This window comes from Anthonomus grandis, chromosome 7 (genome assembly GCF_022605725.1).
Source record: "Anthonomus grandis grandis chromosome 7, icAntGran1.3, whole genome shotgun sequence".
In the NCBI taxonomy this organism is placed as follows: domain Eukaryota; kingdom Metazoa; phylum Arthropoda; class Insecta; order Coleoptera; family Curculionidae; genus Anthonomus; species Anthonomus grandis.
In genome coordinates, this window is record NC_065552.1 from 499,784 (window position 1) to 519,883 (window position 20,100).

At 32.2% G+C, this 20,100-nt stretch overlaps 2 protein-coding genes across 3 annotated transcripts in view; one reads left to right on the top strand and one right to left on the bottom strand.

Annotated features, from left to right (window-relative positions):
* The window catches only part of LOC126738264 (nuclear valosin-containing protein-like), a 32,280-nt gene extending 28,854 nt beyond the window's left edge, over positions 1-3,426 (top strand). Inside the window, exon 16 of the mRNA XM_050443507.1 lies at positions 3,048-3,426. Within this exon, the coding sequence (XP_050299464.1) occupies positions 3,048-3,128 (81 nt within the window). The 3' untranslated portion in view covers positions 3,129-3,426. The remainder of the gene's footprint in view (positions 1-3,047) is intronic.
* Positions 3,427-4,241: 815 nt separating this feature from the next.
* On the bottom strand, positions 4,242-18,559 carry LOC126738275 (receptor expression-enhancing protein 5). Of its 2 annotated transcripts, none has more exons than XM_050443522.1 (4): positions 18,224-18,559; positions 10,294-10,526; positions 4,467-4,602; positions 4,242-4,407 (listed from the first exon to the last, which is right to left on the bottom strand). In XM_050443522.1, the coding sequence occupies exons 1-4, from the start codon at positions 18,351-18,353 to the stop codon at positions 4,379-4,381; spliced, it is 528 nt and encodes a 175-aa protein (XP_050299479.1). In that variant the 5' UTR covers positions 18,354-18,559; the 3' UTR covers positions 4,242-4,378. The 2 variants fall into 2 exon arrangements, with proteins under 2 accessions (XP_050299479.1, XP_050299480.1); XM_050443523.1 differs by lacking the exon at positions 18,224-18,559 and adding an exon at positions 17,850-18,008.
* Positions 18,560-20,100: the final 1,541 nt, after the last annotated feature.

Consider the following 20,100-nt stretch of genomic DNA (forward strand, 5'->3'; position numbering starts at 1 on the left):
GTTTCCTTTTTTAATTCTATGCTTAGAATATTGGTTGGTCGGCCATATAACAGCACATCCCTTTTATCTTCATTCATCCAATGCCTGAAGGGAGTTTCCAGTATGTTGCACACTACGTCATTAATCGGGTTCATTTTTATTTAGTTTATTATAAATATTGTTTAAAAAAATCTTTAACACGCACCAATCTCCAAATTCAATCTCCACAACCGCAAAAAATCCAACACACTACTAACTAATATCCAAAATCCGAAAAATCCCAAACTAACCACAAATAAACGCCCGACACCGCGAAAAACAACAGGTGAATATCAAACTGATTGATCTGCACCCGATTCAGTTTCTTATGGCCGATTATGCGATGCCGCGCGAGGCTGATCACGATCGCGGATATAACACGGGATCTTCACTTGGACATAAATTAGTATATTGGGGTTTTGCGGCTTGCGGCGCGGAACTGATTAATAGAATTTATTGTTTATTGGATAAACTGATATATTATTTAATAAAAACTAGTTATTTTGGTACTTTTTGGTTGTCTTAGATCAAAAAAGAATACTCATATGTTGTTTTTATTTTCCTATTTTATTTATATTTTCTGGTGAAGCTCACCTTCACCCACTTAACCTGACGAACCGCCCCTGATATCTGTTTATTTTTATATTACTATTAGTGTTACCATTATAAATGTTAATTATTTTCTTTCTGTTGTGCTCTCTAAAATAATTTTGCTTACAATTTTTAAATAGGTTAAGTAGATTAGCCTTTGGCTAGACTTCGCCTATGTACACTATTGAAAAGTACAAATAATGCAATTATTTATTTATTTATTTATAAATATTCTTAGAACATCAAAAAGCTAGAATTAGCATTGCCGTGGAAGTATAGGCAGTTTGTTTGTTTTCAAATCAAAGAATGCTTTATTGTTTCTAACAAAATTGTTTTAAACAAAGCTAAAAAAATATGTACAGCGTGGCCAACTAAGAATGCGAGGTACTGTATCTCGGAACGTACTCATCGCAGAGGCTTAATATTAATATTACTAAAACGGCTAAGAGAAAAACCAAGAAAAGATTTTGAAGTTTCTAAAATGACCGCTACGGGGCGTAATTGCGATCTTGAATCTAAAAAAGTCAAGTTTTTGAAAATTTCGATATATTAACCTAACAAAAAAATACTTTATCTTTAAAGTAGAGGACAATCTTAAACAATTTTTTGAAAACACCTTGTATCTTAGAAATGGCTTAGTCGACTTTAACACCAATGTGTTCTTTAAAAAGAACCATTCTTGGGCTTTAAGTGTTTTAGTATTTAAGGTTTTCTTAGTTTCACTTATTGCCAGAGGGCTTTCTTGAATATGCCGATAGAAATGGTAAATTTTCTCGAAAAATTAAACGCATTGGTATGATTTTTTTTTCATGAAGAAGTAGGTAAATGATGCCCAAACAGACTCTTTATCTACCCTTGTCCTTATAGCGTTATATATTAAAATTTCGATATTAATATTGAAATTGATAGAATGCTTATTTTACAAAAGAGATATCTTTGGAATGAAAATGTGAGACAGTTGTAGAAGCGTATTAAAAGAGAAAATAATTTTGACCATAATTTCTATTTATATGTCGCAGCCATCTACTGTAATCGGTCATTACATGAAAAGTCTGGCATTTTCATGAAACGCTGCCAAACACTGAAACAGATAACTGTTACGCCGAAAGACTATAAATTTTAGCGTGCTTCGACCGCTTGATGAAAATGAGCAAAATTACGTTAGGTGTCCGACTGTATTGGACGTTTCATGTAACGCTTCGAATCTACTTTGCACTTGCTGAATCAACATCAACGAAATAACACACATACTAACCTCAAAATAAATTTTTTTACAGAAATAAATTAATAGAGGCTAGCTACAGTTCGAGAGCAAAAATATAAAAGAAAGTAAAACACGGCAAGCTATTATAGCACCGATTGTTACAAAGTACGCTATTTTTTTACAGATACACTTATTTTTAGTACACTGTTGCTTGCTGGGTTTACACGAAGATTTGAGAAAGCCTTGACCGCCTGATCCTAATGACACAGCCTCTCTTAAGCTCAGTGATTTTTCCAAGGGGATTTCCTCTTTATTAAGAAATGCTGAACCCGCAACAGTGAGACTTTCAGCACCAAACCATCCCTTTATAATACCGTGTTTACCTGCAACCTGATTTACACCATTTTTCTGATCTATTATTATTAAACAAATCATATTCCTGGAATCTCCTGGACCTCTGTCGACTTTAGGAATATTTAGCAACACACGATCACCTACATTGAAAGTCGGCCATTTTTTTTGCCGAATTGCTCAACATTTTTTTGGCTGCTTCTTCAGTTTTATTTCTAGCTTCGTCGCGTTCCTCAGAGATGTTTTTGCTAGCGGAACATAAATTGCACAGTACTGATGATCCTTGTTGACAAACTTCAGTAATATTAACAACACGTAAACGATTTTCGCAAATTGCTTCTTCAGATCTTTTTTCCTCTGAGCAAGACACAATATTGGTAATGTCGGTATCTTCATCAGCGAGACTTTCATGTGCATCCGATATTTCGACAACTGAATCTTCTTCGTTATTTATAATTTTCATAAGCTCTTCTTCGGAAGTTAATGTTTTTGCAAGCGCTGAGGGGATGTTACTAGAAGATAGACCAACTTTTGGTTCACAGCCTAAAAGTGCTTTATACGGAGATTTTTTGGCTCTCTGTAACTTTTCTGTAACTTTCTTAATTCATGAATGATTATTATTATTATATTATTGAATTCTGAAGAAATTCCTGCTTTCTGGAAAAAATTTCTTCCTTTAATGAAGTTCTGCTTGGAAAAATTACAAAAATATAAAAATGCTTTTGAATGTCAAGAAAAGCTCGAGAATATTGCTTACCTTACATTAGGCCGTTGAAAAAATTTCAAAAAGTGATTCCATTTATTTGAAAACATTAATTTATATTTTTTTACTCTAGGTCTCAATAAATTTTAATAATAATATTTATTTACTGATTTTTTCCAGGATCAAAAGCATTACGACAAATTAAGGCGATTGTACGCGGCGGTACCGGAACAAGAAGTGGAACAGATGGAATATTCATAAGTTTATTTCAATTTTTTGCATCCGTATACAGGGTCCTTGGTTCTCCAAAAATATATTTTTTATTAGTGTAAGCGAACACATCCTGTATAATTCAGTTTTAATTAAGTCATTTTATTGAAAATTCATTGATGGTTTATATTCGTTTTTAATCTTAGCTGTTTAGTTTTAAATTTCAATGCACTAAAATCCTCGATTTTGAATTTTTAACGTTTTAGTAAGTAGAATTTGTTTGAATTGTATTTCTAGTACAGTATGTGAAGTATTAAGAGCAACTATATGATTAAAACACGTTTTGAAATTAGTAGTTTTATTATTATTTTCAGAATATGATTCAATCATAGAGAAATAATTTGTTTAAACGAAAATATGTGGGGTGACATTTAAATGACGGTTAAGGTAAAATGAAAATCCTGCAGTTTCCCTCTACTCATTCATTAAACATCTTTTGTTTAAATGCCCGACATGTTTGGGACACAGTGGTGTCCACCATCAGGAATAAAATTGTTGTCAGATATACGTCCCAGGGTTTGATTCCAGGTCAAAAAACCCTCTATTTATTATTATTGTTTTTTTTTTATTTTATTTGTGTACATTCTGTTGTTGAACAACAACAGAAATTCTGTTATTCCATGTCAAAAAATACGCAAAAAGAAAACACTTTTTTTTTGTAAACATTTATTCGTGTGCGTGTCACAAAGCAGATACAAATAACCATTTTAAAAAATTCAACTCGGGTCAATTCAAACGAAACAGGACAAACAAGGGATGTTCATACAAGAGTGTTCCAGCTGCTTGACACGATAATATTCCATTAAAATAAGCGAATCCTAAACTACGTAAATATCAATAAAGAGATGGTACGAGAGCTAAAAAGTCTTAAAGCGCTATAAATAAAAAAATCTACAGCCGTTACTGTATATAATAATACTTTGCATAATAATTTCCTTTTTGTTTTAAACACCGAACAATAATAATAATATAAAAATAGTGGACCACTATGCTAAAAGTTAAAATATTATTATGTATAATATACAAGATTGGATCAGTATATAGTGATACGAATCCTTAGTATTATAATCAGACCAAAAGGGCGAACGAATAAAACAATAATAATAATAATAAAACACTCCTAATTATTTTTTTGATAACATACACACACAAGCGACTTATTGCATCATCGTCTTTGTTGCTTGCACTCGATCGATGGCGGAACTGCGAGATCTCTCACCCCTGCCCGACGACTAAATGCTTTACTCTGATTTATCGGTGACTTTGTTCACTATAAAATAAAACGACGATTAACAAAACGATTGACCGTCTTATAAGAAACCTGCTCACCTTGTTCCTTAACTTTATTCAAAGTATCATCGATAACGTTATGGTGTTTAAGGAAGTAGGGCCTGACGATCCTGTTGTACAGCACCAAAGAGCCGTTGAACTCGGTGGGGATCATTAGCCAAACCATGAATACGCACTAGAGAAACAGAATTCGGTTAGTTTCGTCATAAATAATAATAGTTTAAATAAATATTCAATTAAATTGAACTCCTTTGATTGCTTTTTATTCGTTAAGAATTACTTCACAATCAGAACAGTTAGCTATTCAATCTGTATTAATAGAGAAGAACTTCTCTTGTCATCAGTTTCCACTTTTTGATTATCTTCTTCTTTCTCCTCATTTGAAATAGACAAGTACACACTCAATCACGCGGCACATTCGGCCTTACACGACCTAACTTATTCCTAATTTGACCAATAATTTTTAATGATCGTTTTATAATTCCCCATTATTGTTTCACCATGAACGGGTTATCAATGAAGCACCTTGGTTATGTATAAACAATTCTAAAGAAACTCGTAACAAAGAGCATACATTACATTACTTAAGTACAGGCCCGGCCGCGTATTTACATACTATACTACAGCACAGAGCACCATAGAACTCGACGGCTCCGCACCGCAGTATAATATGTAGTTGAAAACTGCGCTTATTTATCACTACATACTATACTACGCTACAGAGCATTAGAAAGAAATATGTTTTTATGTGATTTGTTTGGTGCTCTAAAATTGGTAGTAACAGAGTAAATAAATGTGTAATTATTTATGTTATTATTATTATTGTTTTTGTTTCATTTTTGTTGATGATTTTACTATACAAGATGAGGCATGTTAAATTTTTTAGAAAGAGATTGATACAACAGGACTGCTTTTAAATACATTTCTCTCTCTCTCTCTCTGTCTCAAATGCCTGGAAGAAATACATAATTATTATCTAATTCCAGGCAGTTGATCTAGTAGTTATTCTAATCCTGTGACCCTTTCTCTCTTTCTATTTCAATTGCCTAAAAGAGATAGAAATATTTTACAAATTCTAGGCAATTGATCGAGTAATTATTCTAATCCGATGAACTCCTCTCTTTCTGTTTCAATTGCCTGAAAGGGATAGAAATATTTGACAAATTCTAGACAGTTTAAAGAGATTACGACAACAGGGTTTTCTGCTTTTAGACACAGTTATCTCTCTCTCTCTCTCTCTCTCTCTCAAATACCTGAAGAAATACATAATTATTGACTAATTCCAGGCAGTTAATCAAGTAAATATTCCAATTCTGTGACCCTCTTTCTCTTTTAATTACCTGAAAGAGATTGAAATATTTTACAAATTCTAGATAGTTCAAAGAGATTAATAGAACAGGGTTTTCTGCTTTTAGACACAGTTCTCTTTCTCTCTCTCTAAAATGCCTGGAAGAAATACATAATTATTGATTAATTCTAGGCAGTTAATCGAGCAGTTATTCTAATTCTGTGACCCTTTCTCTCTTTCTGTTTCAATTGCCTGAAAGGGATAGAAATATTTTACAAATTCTAGGCAATTGATCGAGTAATTATTCTAATCCGATGACCCCCTCTCTCTTTTTGTTTCAATTGCCTGAAAAGGATAGAAATATTTGACAAATTCTAGACAGTTTAAAGAAATTAATACAACAGGGTTTTCTGCTTTTAGACACAGTTCTCTCTCTCTCAAATGCCTGGAAGAAATACATAATTATTATCTAATTCCAGGCAGTTGATCTAGTAGTTATTCTAATCCTGTGACCCTTTCTCTCTTTCTATTTCAATTACCTAAAAGGGTTTTCTGCTTTTAGACACAGTTATCTCTCTCTCTCTCTCTCTCAAATGCCTGGAAGAAATACATAATTATTGATTAATTCTAGGCAGTTAATCAAGTAAATATTCCAATTCTGTGACCCTCTTTCTCTTTTAATTACCTAAAGAGATTGAAATATTTTACAAATTCTAGATAGTTCAAAGAGATTAATACAACAGGGTTTTCTGCTTTTAGACACAGTTCTCTCTCTCTCAAATGCCTGGAAGAAATACATAATTATTATCTAATTCCAGGCAGTTGATCTAGTAGTTATTCTAATCCTGTGACCCTTTCTCTCTTTCTATTTCAATTACCTAAAAGGGTTTTCTGCTTTTAGACACAGTTATCTCTCTCTCTCTCTCTCTCTCAAATGCCTGGAAGAAATACATAATTATTGATTAATTCTAGGCAGTTAATCAAGTAAATATTCCAATTCTGTGACCCTCTTTCTCTTTTAATTACCTAAAGAGATTGAAATATTTTACAAATTCTAGATAGTTCAAAGAGATTAATACAACAGGGTTTTCTGCTTTTAGACACAGTTCTCTCTCTCTCAAATGCCTGGAAGAAATACATAATTATTATCTAATTCCAGGCAGTTGATCTAGTAGTTATTCTAATCCTGTGACACCCTCTCTCTTTCTATTTCAATTGCCTAAAAGGGATGAATACATTGTGTTGTAATTTGGGTTTTAGAATTTCAATAGTGCTTTGTTTCTAAGTTAGGTTTGTTGTTATTATGTATATGAATACAAAGTATGTATCTAAATAAGTACATATAAATTGTAAGATTTTAATAAAATGCCACCTATTTAGTTTAGATTTGAAATTTAAAGGGCCTAATGAATAAAAATAAAGCAATTACTTTTGCTTAAAATATGAAAGCAAAACCTCAAGATTTTGCGGATTAGAAATGGTAGAATTAGAAGCATATTTTTGTGTGTTAATGAGACAGAATGTATAGGAATATACAGATTTTTTTTTTTAAATTTTACTCATCTACCTAATATTGTCTACCATAGATTGGACATGTTTCCTATCTATAGACAACATAACCAAACTTAAGGAGTTTCTACGAACACCACTGTTAATCAGTAAAAAAAAGCTCTAAGAAATCATTCAATATTTTATTAGATCTATTTTACACAAAAAAAAAAAAAAAGAGATGATATCTCGTATTCATTCAACAAAAAGATTAAATTCAATAGTATCTATCTTAAAAGAAAAAATTGAAATATTTAGTGATATATTGCGTTTTGACAATTGTAGGACATAAGTTTATTTAGTGACCTTGGAGCCTTAACGTCCGCAAAGACATATTATTTATTGTCTTTAAAATTAAATTAAAACTGCTTGTTTTCACCAAAATAATATAAAGCTAGATTATAATAAATTCTTGTTGTACTTACTAAATGTATGTATAAATATATTTTTCTAGAATCAAAGTCCTTATAGAAGTGTTCAAAAAGTATTTTAGTTTGAATATAGAACAATAGTGGACGTAGCGATACAATTAAGACTAAAAAAATCTAAGGAATAATAATAACAGCAAACCACTTGTTAACAGATGATATTTATATTCAATAGTCGATTTATTTCCCACACAGTAAGCTAAGTTTACACCGCGAGTATCAATTTAGTCTTCCGACTAAATACTGTGTTAATTTTATTAAATCCTTAGGCTTTTACTCCAACAAAGTCAATACTATTATTTTAATCCCTTGTTTGGCCCTAGATATCAGCTTCAACTTTAGTCCTTGAATAATGTCTATATACATTATACCTATATGTTTTCGCCGAAAAAAATAAATTTAGTCTACCCTGTTTGCCGTTTGGCATTGACTAAATTTTAGTACGCGGTTTTTTACAAGGAAAAAATACAAGGTACATCTTCTAATTCTAAACAGTTTGCAAACTTTTCTGAAATTGTAAAAAAAATTAAAGCAAACTTCAGAAGAATACTTAACGTAATCAAGCTTAACGACTGAAGGAGTTTTTAATTCATATGAATTGCAAAATTATATAAATCAAGTTATGCGATATTACTATGTGGCATTTTTCGCTATTTCAGAAAAGTTTATCCCACTGTATTATCCATACAAGCAGATTAATGATAAAAAATACAAACCTGTACATTCTGAAGTGAAACCTATATTTTAAAATTAAACCAAATTTAGGAATGGACTAAAGAAATTACGTTTTACGCGTACGTATTTAAAAGCTGTATTTACGTACTTTTAAAAGCCTACAAGCCACTATTAAAATTTTTAAAATACCACACACCTTCACAACATTAGGTATTTGTTTTCAAATTTTCCGTCGCATCATATTCATTAAATATTTAAACATCCTTTATCTTGTATATCGAAAGCGCAAGCAAAAAAAAATAAAATTCAATAATAATAACAATATAAATAATTAGTTTTAGACGCTTTTATATACAGCTTATACTAATAGAGTAATTTTGCTAACACACATCTATCCAGAATCAGGAAAATGGATAAATCTAAAGAAATTCATCAACGAAAGCTTAGTATCTTCAGCTCTTTCTTCCGGTCGCTGTTGGTTTGAAGGAATGCCAAATTCTTCTTTTAGAACTTGTTTTATTTAATGCACTCACTGCTTTTCTCCTTAAATTTCACACAGAGAACTGCTACCACTCTTTCTACTAAACTGTACTCTTGTTTTGCTGCAATTTTTTTCAAATCAGCAAATGTCTAGGTTCTATCTTGGGGCTTCCTATATTAGGGGAATGAATATATTTGGAATATCCCAAAACAGCATCATCACTGAGAGTCATTCCTAGAAGATCTTATCAGCATACTTTCGTTAATCTTTTACTCTCTGATCTTCTGGTTGTTTCGACCTAACAGTCTACTTGATCCTACTAACAATGTGCTTAAAGATTACATCAGCTGAGGCTTAATATCTTCGTTTGACCATCACTGCAATTTTTAATATTGATGAAGTTCTCCAACTAGAACGTCCTCATTTTGCAATTTTAGTCGCTAGTAAAGGTCTTATTGATCATCTCAGGTTTCCTTAGAGTAATAAAATAAACTGATAATCTTAGTAGATTCACAGATATGTTTTCACTTTTATATAATAATTTTCTTTTCGTTTGTTCTTTTCACTTTTTCATGCGGTAAAAGATCTACTGATCACATTCTAAATATGCATACCCTTTAAAAAGAGAATGTTTGGCCTATAAAGGTTTGGGTGTATGAGCTATCATCAGTGCTAAATGTCAGTTACGCACAGGAGCTCCATGTAGTGGGAAAAACATTGTCACAAATTAAAATAATTTTAAACACATTTAAGATTGTATATAACACACACTAAATGCAGAAGGATGTACAATATTTTTAAAAGGGAGGACTTTAGTACCTAAAGGTCCTTTAAAAAAAACTTGAACATAAATATGGAAGGGTATAGTACTACAGTAACTATTTTATTTTCTGTTAATACTCTATTTTATATGACAGATTACCTGTATGGCACTATCTATCAAATGTTATGTTAGTCGTCATGATTATACATTAAACTCTTGTTGGTTAATCACCCAAGAATACAAAATGGTGTTTAATTTTAAATCTTGAAATTTACTTAGAAATGGGCGCTGGAGGTGCTACGGCAATTCTGCAATATTTATGACTGACTTAATACTAAAATGTAATTCAAATATCCTTCATATCTGCATTATGGAACCCATTAAGATAAAAGTGCCTCGCAGCACCACGCAATTTTCCCCATCATCGCATTTTTTCATTTAAAATTAAACATTCGAGTACAAGTTTAAATTATAAGACAAATATATAAGATTATAAGACATGAATACCTTATGTAGGTCCAATTGTAACAAAAAAAAAGCACCCAGTAGATGCAAAAATGTAATAGGGTCAACTTATGTAAATTACAGCAGTACATTATACAAGCAGTAGCATTTTGTAAACGTTTGTGTTTTTATCTAGTACTATTTGTGTAAAGGCAATATTTGCAAGAAATACTTCTTACCTTAATGAGCCAATATAGGGGGAACCAACCAACAATAAAATCGGCAAAGTATTCAGTGACGGAGAAGAGGGCGAACACCACCCAGTAGGTGAGCCATTTGGTGTCATCGTCCTTCTTGCGGCTCTCGATGGCGTGGATCGACATGTAAGCGGGATAAATGAAACCGACCGAGTTGCACACCAGCTGGGCGGCGTAACCGAAGACCAACCATAGTCCCACCAACGCTATACCACCTAAAAAAAATTCAAAATATACTTTTATTAAACGGTTATTTTGACAGTTTAGATCTCACAGAGTTTGTGTGTCTAATAGGCAAATGTGAGAGTGATCTATTTGACTGGAGGTAGGTGCCCAGGGGATGGCAAAGTATTTCTAATATTGTCCATGATTTTTTTTTTAAATAGAGATTTTTATAAATATCTACAACATTGACAATAGATAGATACACACAAAATATTACAAAACAATGGGATTTGGGTATGGATTCATGTGCTTCTTTTTATGACCTCATTAAAGCATTTGATTGTGTCTTATAGGATCCTTATCAAGAAATGAAAATTATACCATATTGACTTATTTTATTCAACAGTGTGACAACTGACAAAAACATAAATCATGGTGTTTCACCACGGTCCTCTGCTATGCCTCATATACTCATAATCAGTTATTACCAAAATAAATTACAAACATGTTTATATTTAACAAAATGTATGTGTTTACTATTGTAAATATATTGTTAGACTGGAAATCAATATTTCAGTTTTAACCAAAAACTAGTTCCTATTTTTCAAGAAAATTTTCCTCTGAAAAATATAAAGGGAATAAAAAATAAAACAAATAAAATGGGTTAACAAAGGGAATGAGGGTATCCTCTAAAAATCTTAGATATTTATCTACATACTCTTAGAAAGTTTTTTTTATGAAATTGTAACACATATGCAATGATTTATCACAAAGTAAATAAATAAATAAGACCTTTATTCATATCACACAAAGTTACAATACTAAATAAATGATTATTAAATAAGATTAAAAAGTATCCATTTGTTCTTAACAATATGTAGGCTGGCGAAGTCTAGCAATTGAATGCTATTCTACTTAACCATCCATACATATATCTATATACAATTTAAGGTAATTAAGTGCGCAAAAGAAAATTTTTATCATAATAGGCAAAAAACAATTCTAAAGAAATTTGGCACATAATTAATAATCAGTATAAGTAATCAGCATCAGACATGTTAATAGTTTTATTTATTGCAAGATTTATGAATTTTACAAACAAAGAAGAAGAATCCTAATATCTAAACCTAAAGTACAACAAGAAGTAAATAGTCCTGATAACAACATGATGAGATATTTCTTAATTTATTCAGTTGACTCTTATTAAACAATATGACTAATAGCCCTAGATAAAGATCTTCTAAAAGCTAGACATTGACATATTAAAAATATCTATTTCATGACTAATAGAATTTAACAATCTAAGAGAGCCATCTATGGAAGAGTGCTTTCCATAATTTGTTGAGCGATGTTGCATGAAAAAAAGATTCAGGGAGTTATTAATCGAATTGGAGACAGTAGTGGAGGACAATCCGATTTTCCATTAATTAATTTGAAAATAAAACATCTATGACTACCCATGCATGTTCCAAGCTATCCAACTTAAGAATATTTAACATATTCTCTCTATATCATAAATTCTCAATCAAATAAAAGTAAAAAATCGCAACCAATCAAACTAAAATCAGAATCGGGTGAATTGGTAGTTGATCCGGAAAGGATTGCGGAGGCTTTCTCTCAGCATTTTAAATTAAACCCTGATCCCGGCAACAAGGTTCGTGGGCAGATAGTGGATGATGTGCTATGCTATGCGGACACTTTATACCTGTTTCCTACAAGTGAACAAAAAATCTTCAATATTATTATGCATTTACCCAATAAATATTCATCAGGACTGGACAAAGTACCTGTTTTCTTACTAAAAAAAGTTGCTAGCCTTATCAAAAAGCCATTAAATGTAATAATAAACTGTTGTTTTGAAACAGGCATATACCCTGACCAACTTAAAAAGGCAAAAATAGTACCAGTACTTAAAAAGGGTAGCCCTCAAGAAATAAAAGACTACAGACCGCTATCACTACTTCCGTCGGTGTCGAAGATCTTTGAGAGATCGATCTACGGTAGGCTTGTTGAGTTCTTAGAACAAAAAAGAGTTTATTCTGCGGGTCAGCATGGTTTTAAGAAATCAAAATCTACAGAATTAGCAATCTTTAAAACAATAGAATTTATTGCAAATCAAACTGATAAAAACGAACAGGTAGCTGGCCTGTATTTCGATCTTTCAAGGGCCTTTGACACTATTGATCATGAAATTCATTTCCTTATATTAGAAAAATATGGCATTAGAGGTCAGGGTTTACAACTTTAAAAATCTTATTTAAATAACAGAGAGCAAATTGTTGGTGTCACAGATGGGGGGAAAACGACATACTCTCTTCCAGCAAAGCTAACACAGGGAGTACCCCAGGGTTCTATTTTGGGCCCTGTGTTATTCCTTTTGTATGTTAATAACTTAAATGCAAATACGAGCCCTGTCTCAGTGAAGTTGGCCCAACGCCCCAAAACATGATTTTTTAGAATTTATTTAAGGGATAACTAAAATTTTATTTCAAATATAATATTTTTGGTTTCTTGAAATCTTTATGGAAAAATAACAAAACCGACGCAGCTATTTTTAAAGCGTTTTAATTTCGATATTTTTTTCTTAGCAAAATGATTTTTCTATCGCAAAATACGTGATGGAAATAACTTGGCTATAATGGCTCGTGGTAAGGCTGTCTCTGACGAAATAAGAAAAGTGCATCATTCACTTGCATTTAAAAGGTCAAAATGCTTCCCAAATCGCTGACAGTATTAACAAATCGAAGTATATAGTTCGAAATATTATTAAATTGTACAAAACAACGGGATCTGTTGCTCAAAAACCCAGAATTGGAAGTCGACCGCGCCAACACCAACTTAAGAGCCTTAAAACAGATTATCAAGGGAAATCGGCGTGCTAATTACAACGAATTGAAATTATTGTGGAATCAGGCAACAACAAAAAAGTTCAAGAGCAACTGTCACAGAGCCACCCAAAAACTGGGATTTAAAACTTACAAGGTAGGCTTAAATTATTTTTTTTATTATTCGTTTTCCAGTTTCAGTATTTTTAGGCAAAAGAGAAACCCCTACTGACAAAAATTCAGAAGAAAAACAGGCTAGCGTGGGCTAGAGAACACAAATTATGGTCTTCGAACCAATGGAACTCGATTATTTGAAGTGACGAAGCCAGATTTGAAGTATCCATTAGTGATAGTAGTCATAAGAATAAGTCATAAGAACTAAAGAAGAAGTGTTTCAGAATGACTGTCTTAAAAAAAAAAGTTAAGTTTCCGGCTTCTGTTATGATCTGGAGATCGATGTCAGCAAGTGGAATGGGAAACTTACACTTTGTGGAAGGTATTATGAATGCTGATAAGTACATTAATGTGCTTGAAAATAACCTAATACCCCAAATTGAACAAATGCGTTTAAACAATATCGAATGTATCTTCCAACAAGATGGTGCCGCTTGCCATACGGCTAAAAAAGTAAAAGATTGGATGTTAGAAAACATAATTCCAGTTTTAAAGTGGACGTCGAGTAGTCCAGATCTATCGCCGATTGAAACCTTGTGGCATATCATGAAGAAGAAGCTCAGATCGAATCCCACAAGAACCGTTCCAGAATTGCGAACCCGTCTCCAAGAAATTTGGAACAGTTTTACACCAGATGATTGTCAAACATTAGTTGACACTATGTTAAGACGTATCAAAGCAGTAATCAGTCGAAAAGGCGATTAACGCAGTGGTAATTTGCTGCTATTTGGTTTTGTTGATTTTTATTAATCGACAGATTTTTTGAATTTTTGTAAGATATTTTTCCTCAGTTATAAAACATGTAGTATTTTAAGCTAATATTAAATAAAAAGATCATATGTTATCAGAAATACCTTTTACTTTTTAATACGTTTTCGCTAATATGTCAAATTTCATAAAAAATCCTAGTTTAGATAGTTGGGCCAACTTCACTGAGACAGGGCTCGTATGTTAGCTGATCTAGTTAGTCAGTTCGCTGATGACTCATCGGTGCTGGAAAGCGGTTCCACCCAGAACGTGATCTCAATAAAATGCTCTCAAGCAGCTGAACAAATGAAAAAATAGTGTGAAGAAAAAAAACTTAAATTAAATACTGAAAAAACTGGCCTGCTTACATTTTCTAAATTCAAAAAAGACACATCACTCTATGTAAAACTTAATGGAAGGTCTATAGAGTGTTTGAGCAGTATTAAATTCTTGGGTATACATTTGGATGGATGTCTTAGTTACGAAAAACACATAAATTACTTAACATCAAAACTGAGCAGCCTCTGTGGTCTTATTCGTAGACTCAGAAGGAACCATTAAGATTTTTTACTTTTCAAACATTCAGTCAGTGCTGAATTATGGCATCATGTTTTGGGGTAGTGGAAGGGATGCCCAAAATATTTTAAGGCGCAAAAACGAATAATTCGGTGCATATTTGGACTTGCTCCCAGAACATCATGTGAGGAGTATTTTGATGGTTTCGGTGTACTTACTGCCCCATCACTATACTTCTTATCACTCGTGATGTTCATTAAGAAGCATCCTCAGTTATTTCCAACAAATCAGGATGGGTACTCACGAGACATGACGACCATAACAAGAAACAGAGAAGCTCTTGGAATACCTGCACACGGGTCAGCTTTCTTTGAAAGAGGCCCAACTTATTGAGCAGTAAAGGCATACCACATGCGACAGATTCAGAGCCGTAATTTATTTAAACAGAGTGTTAAGCGATTTCTTATTGAAAAAAGGTTTTACTCTTTTAAATTCAATAAATAAAAATGTATCTTTATGAATTACAGATTTTTAAGTTTTTGTGTTTATACGGGGTATTTGTTGATTTTAACGTATTACTTTATAATTTTATTTATTTTGGAAAAAAATTGTTTTAGATCTTTTTAACTTAGGTCATAAGATTTTAATTCGAGTCAAAATTTGTTGACGTTGCTTTGTCTTTTTATTAAGGATTTGGATGGCAATAAAGGAATTTATTATTATTTTTTTAATAGTTTTTCAAAACTTATATGATATTTAAATGCTATAAACTCAAAAATTTGTACTGCACCTTGTTCCACCATGGAACCCAGTGAGGTATAGAAGCTTTTTATGACAAACGAAGAGAAATCACCACAATTCCTCATCACTAGACCCAACATCTTGATACTCTTAAAAGAAATTGTTGAAACATTAAAAGATATTCTTCCATCAAAATAAACACCAAGATCCCTTACAAAAGAGGAGTGTGATAAGTTAGTTTTATTAAGGATGTATTAAGTTGGTACCCTAACTTTATTGCGCTAGAAACTAATAAAACAGCATTTTCCTACATTCAAAAGCAAAATATTTTCTTGAGACCACAATCACAGAGAATTCAAATTTGATTGAAGTATCAGAATAAGTTCAAATAGTTTTGAAAATTTTACAGTCATCAGAGAAATAGTAGGCCAGGTGAATAACTTAATAACTTGGAAAAATCACTGATGACAATATTTGAAATACATTTTGACTTGTGCAAACACATACCTACTGTGTAATGTATTACTAAATATTTGGTATTTATTTATTTATTAAGTCTTTAGGATACAAACAGATAAAACCCAAAAATAGCATCCTGATATTACTATAACAATTTTAACTAATTATAAATTAACCAATAACAATCTTAATGAAATTTAATTTTACACAGCAATGGGCTATAGTATCACAAAACACATTAAACATACATATAGTATATTTGGAATGTTAAAAAGGTATGTATACCATAAAATAACCACTGTTGAGGCACTATACGAGTCACCATATCACATAAAGCAAAAAACATCTTTCACAGAGAAATGCCCAGAACACACTATAAAGTCGAATACAAATTTCCATTTCATGTCCATCCATTAGAGTGATGAAAAACAAAAGTGAAAATGAAATTGCATGTCAGACATTAATACTCGCTACACCAATTAGTATGAAATTATTGAATTAGTTTCCGAGTTAATGTGATCTTCTATTATGCATAAAAAAAAAACATAAATGCTTGGCAGTTTTTCAAGTGATTTCTATTATTATTATTAGACCCACAAAAAAAAAGTATTTAGGCTATACCGGAATTTTGTACCCAGTACTCAATACTATTAAATTATTTTTAAAATAAAAATGTAAAAGCATGAATTAAATTCATTATTCACACAACCTAATAATTGGCCATTCATCATAAACCAAGGTCAAAGTAAAATTGATCAGGCTAATGCACATCAAGTGTGTATTTACTTGCATGACCTCCATCAATAATTTTTTTCAATTTACCAACTGCCAGGATATTTTTTTACTACTTTATTTGGGTTTTCATAATCTTTATGGCATTCAAATATTTCCATGGTAAATTTGAAACAACTAATTGAGCATTAACTTATTTTTAATTATAAACTGCTATGATGTCACCTATAAAGGCTGACTAATTCAGTTTACACCTACTTATAGGTTTTCATTAATTTTATTATAGATGGAAAGGGGACTTTGTATTCAACTTTATGTCTGCTCGGCATAGTAAACATGTTATTACTGAGGCAAATATTTAACAAGGAAACATTGTGAGTATATAACCAATAAGAGGAAATATTCCACATTTTTTTAGAATGCAATAATAAATTGAATATTTTATTTATTTATTATATTATTATTTATTATCCATTTACATTGAAAACTACAAAAAAAAGGTAAGGAAATGGCACTACAGTTTAAAACTGGATCTGAGGTACTCCTCAAATGAAAAGAATAAGGTACCGCACACAAGATACCTCTTGATTTGTTCTTTAACCTGATTAAAATTAAGAGCTTTAATTCTAGCTGATAAGCAATTAGACAATTTTAAGGCTAAATATTTCTGGATCTTTCCAAATGACCAAAGCCTGAATAAGAACAGTTCTCAAGATGGCTTCTTTAAGAAACTTATGAGGTGTTGCTCCCAGGTTACCTAATCCTGCATCTGAATAAACGACCTGAAATTTAGTTTCCATTCCACATTCAGGCAAGGAACCATGTACAATTTAATTGTTGTTCCTAAGAGTGTAGTTAATACTTTGCAATTTTGAACTGTTTAAAGATTGAGTTGAATAATTGGTAAACGGCCCATAATAAGGTTTAAATATGTGCTTAAATCACTTGAATTCATATCACTTCTTGGTCCTCTTTGGATATTAATAGCATAATCACCTTAACCTATAAAAACCATATGGGCCCAAAACCAACTGTTCAAACCCATATGATCGAGCATATGGTTTGAATTGGATATCTCCCTATGTAGCTATTTTTGACAAAACCTTACTTTTGTGTGTCCCATATTGCTGATACAACCGTAAATATTTTATTTTTAATTAAGAAAATGAGGGTGTTCACCTTTAATATTCCTCCTGGTAACGTTCTCATCCTTCAAAAAATTCTTGACCTTATCAATCACTTGAGCCAAAAGCTGGATTTGATCCATATCTTTCTATTATTTAGGCACTTATGATTTGAGACTTTTTACTAAGACTAATTTAACGACATTGTATCTGTATAGATATATTGCTGAGTAAGGTTGTTAAAACCACTGATAAGCAGTACAAAGAAACCCAGCTTAAAATAGACTTATAAATCCATTTGTGGTTGCATGCCATTATCATAGATAAAGTACCGCGATGTTTAATTGAAATATGTTAGAATATGGTTCCACGTTGGCGCAAAAACCAGTTTTTTTCCCATTAATAGTAATGAAAGGTTGGGGGGCTTACCTATGAACACGTACAACCTGTCCACTCCGGTCTTTTGCTCCGCCTGGGTCAGCACCGAGGTCCAAGGCTTGCTCGGGTCCCTCAGGGCCTTGCCCAATTTATCTTTAATTTCTTGCAGTTTCTGGGCCATTGTAGAATATGGAAAGTTCACCCAAAAAAGAGAATTTCAACCGACGAATAAATGCCAAACGTTTAATAGAAGAGAGTCGATTTGACAATGACAAGCGGCCACAAGGTCATCAGAATTTCGGCGTGGGTGGGGGAATTTATTTTTTTCTTTAGGGGGGAGAAAGCGGTGGTACCAACGTTACGGTCGATTTAAGCGAAAAACGAATCAACGAATTTCCCAGTATTTTTATTTTTGGGAGGTGTCGTTTCTAAAAATACCCCGAATAGGTTTACGTGACCCAATATCTAAAAATAATTTTTTTTTAATAATTCGTAGCGCGTTGCCAAATCTAGTGAGACAAGTGTCATGTTTGAACACTAGTGCAACGTTGCCAACTTGTTTTTAATATAATTGACATCAGGATATTTTCGGTTTTTCAGGCAGCCAAGTAAACGGTAATTAGCGGCTTTTTAGTTTTAAATGCACCAAAAGACTAGACTAGAATTAATGTAGCTATAATTACTGTGTAAATTACGTCACGTCACGACTTATTGAATCAGATCTTACGATTCTAGGGAATTTTTCAATTGGCAACAATGGTTTACACTGTAAATTGTCATAGCGATTGGCACTACTGAGAAGCGATAGAGAAAATAAAATAAGAGAAACGTCAAATGAGGGTTCGTTTCAGATACCCTATTTGTGACACTTGACAGCTAGTAGTTCTAATGGCTAGGAAGTGCGGCGCCACCGACACTGAAACAGCTCACATATAGACATCAGCTACGTTTACAACTCCTGTACCAAATATTTAATATTTGGATCGGATATTGACGTCAGGAGGACTATTTTTGCGATGTAAATGTCAGCGCACTAAAATTTGATGCTTCCCAAACAGGGTAAATTGATTGAATTACCAAATGACAAGTTTGACATTTTATTGGATGTTAGCTTACAAGATTTTTATTTTTGTACACAAAAATAAAGAAGAGGAAGAGAAGGACAAGCTTGGGCCTTGAAAAAAAATTAGCCTATTTTTATTATTTTAACAATAACACTTAAAGATTTAGAGGTTATGTCCTATAATTCTTCCTCTGAACTGATAAACTGACTCCCTTTAACTGGACTAATTTAATCCTCAAAATCAATTCTTGTAAACAGGGCTGTATTAAATAAAAATAGTGTTAAATCATTTGATCCATGGACCTAATAGATCCGCACGTTGTAAACGTAGCTATTGTAGTAACTATAAATCTGAATCGGCCCTAGTCTTTTGCTCGAACTTTTTCCATTACCAAGTTTATACGGTATATTAAACCACTTTAGGGGCTAAACCGGTTTAAGGACATTTCAGTTTAATTAATTACCAAGTTTATACGAGCACGTTAAAATGGTTTAGTGGAAATCGTATGTATTAACTCCGGTAAAACGCTTTAGCAAACGTAAACCCGTTCCGCTTCGAATTAATGGATTTAATTTAAATAAGTGGATGATCCAGTTTTAAACCGCTTGAAACGACTGTGTAAGTACCTGTGACCACTCAACCGATTTAACTCCCAGTGCTACCAACACAAATCTGCTTAAATGTTTTAAATAAATAAAAAAACAGAAATTTTAAGGTTCATAGCAAATTTTCATCAAAAACTGATTTTTTTCGAAATCGAACTAACTATATAACTAATAACTATAATATATAACTTATATCAGCGGCTTGTTCGCATCACCTACAGCACAAAAGCACTGGGTTATATTGGGATTCGACCAGAAC

Excerpts from the sequence above, each read along its gene's own strand:
- LOC126738275 (XM_050443522.1), bottom strand. The coding sequence starts at position 18,353 with ATGGCCCAGAAACTGCAAGAAATTAAAGATAAATTGGGCAAGGCCCTG. Across the intron at positions 4,603-10,293 it reads CCCTATATTGGCTCATTAAG|TGCGTATTCATGGTTTGGCT; the intron begins GTAAGAAGTATT and ends CTGTTTCTCTAG. Across the intron at positions 4,408-4,466 it reads GAATAAAGTTAAGGAACAAG|TGAACAAAGTCACCGATAAA; the intron begins GTGAGCAGGTTT and ends TTTATTTTATAG.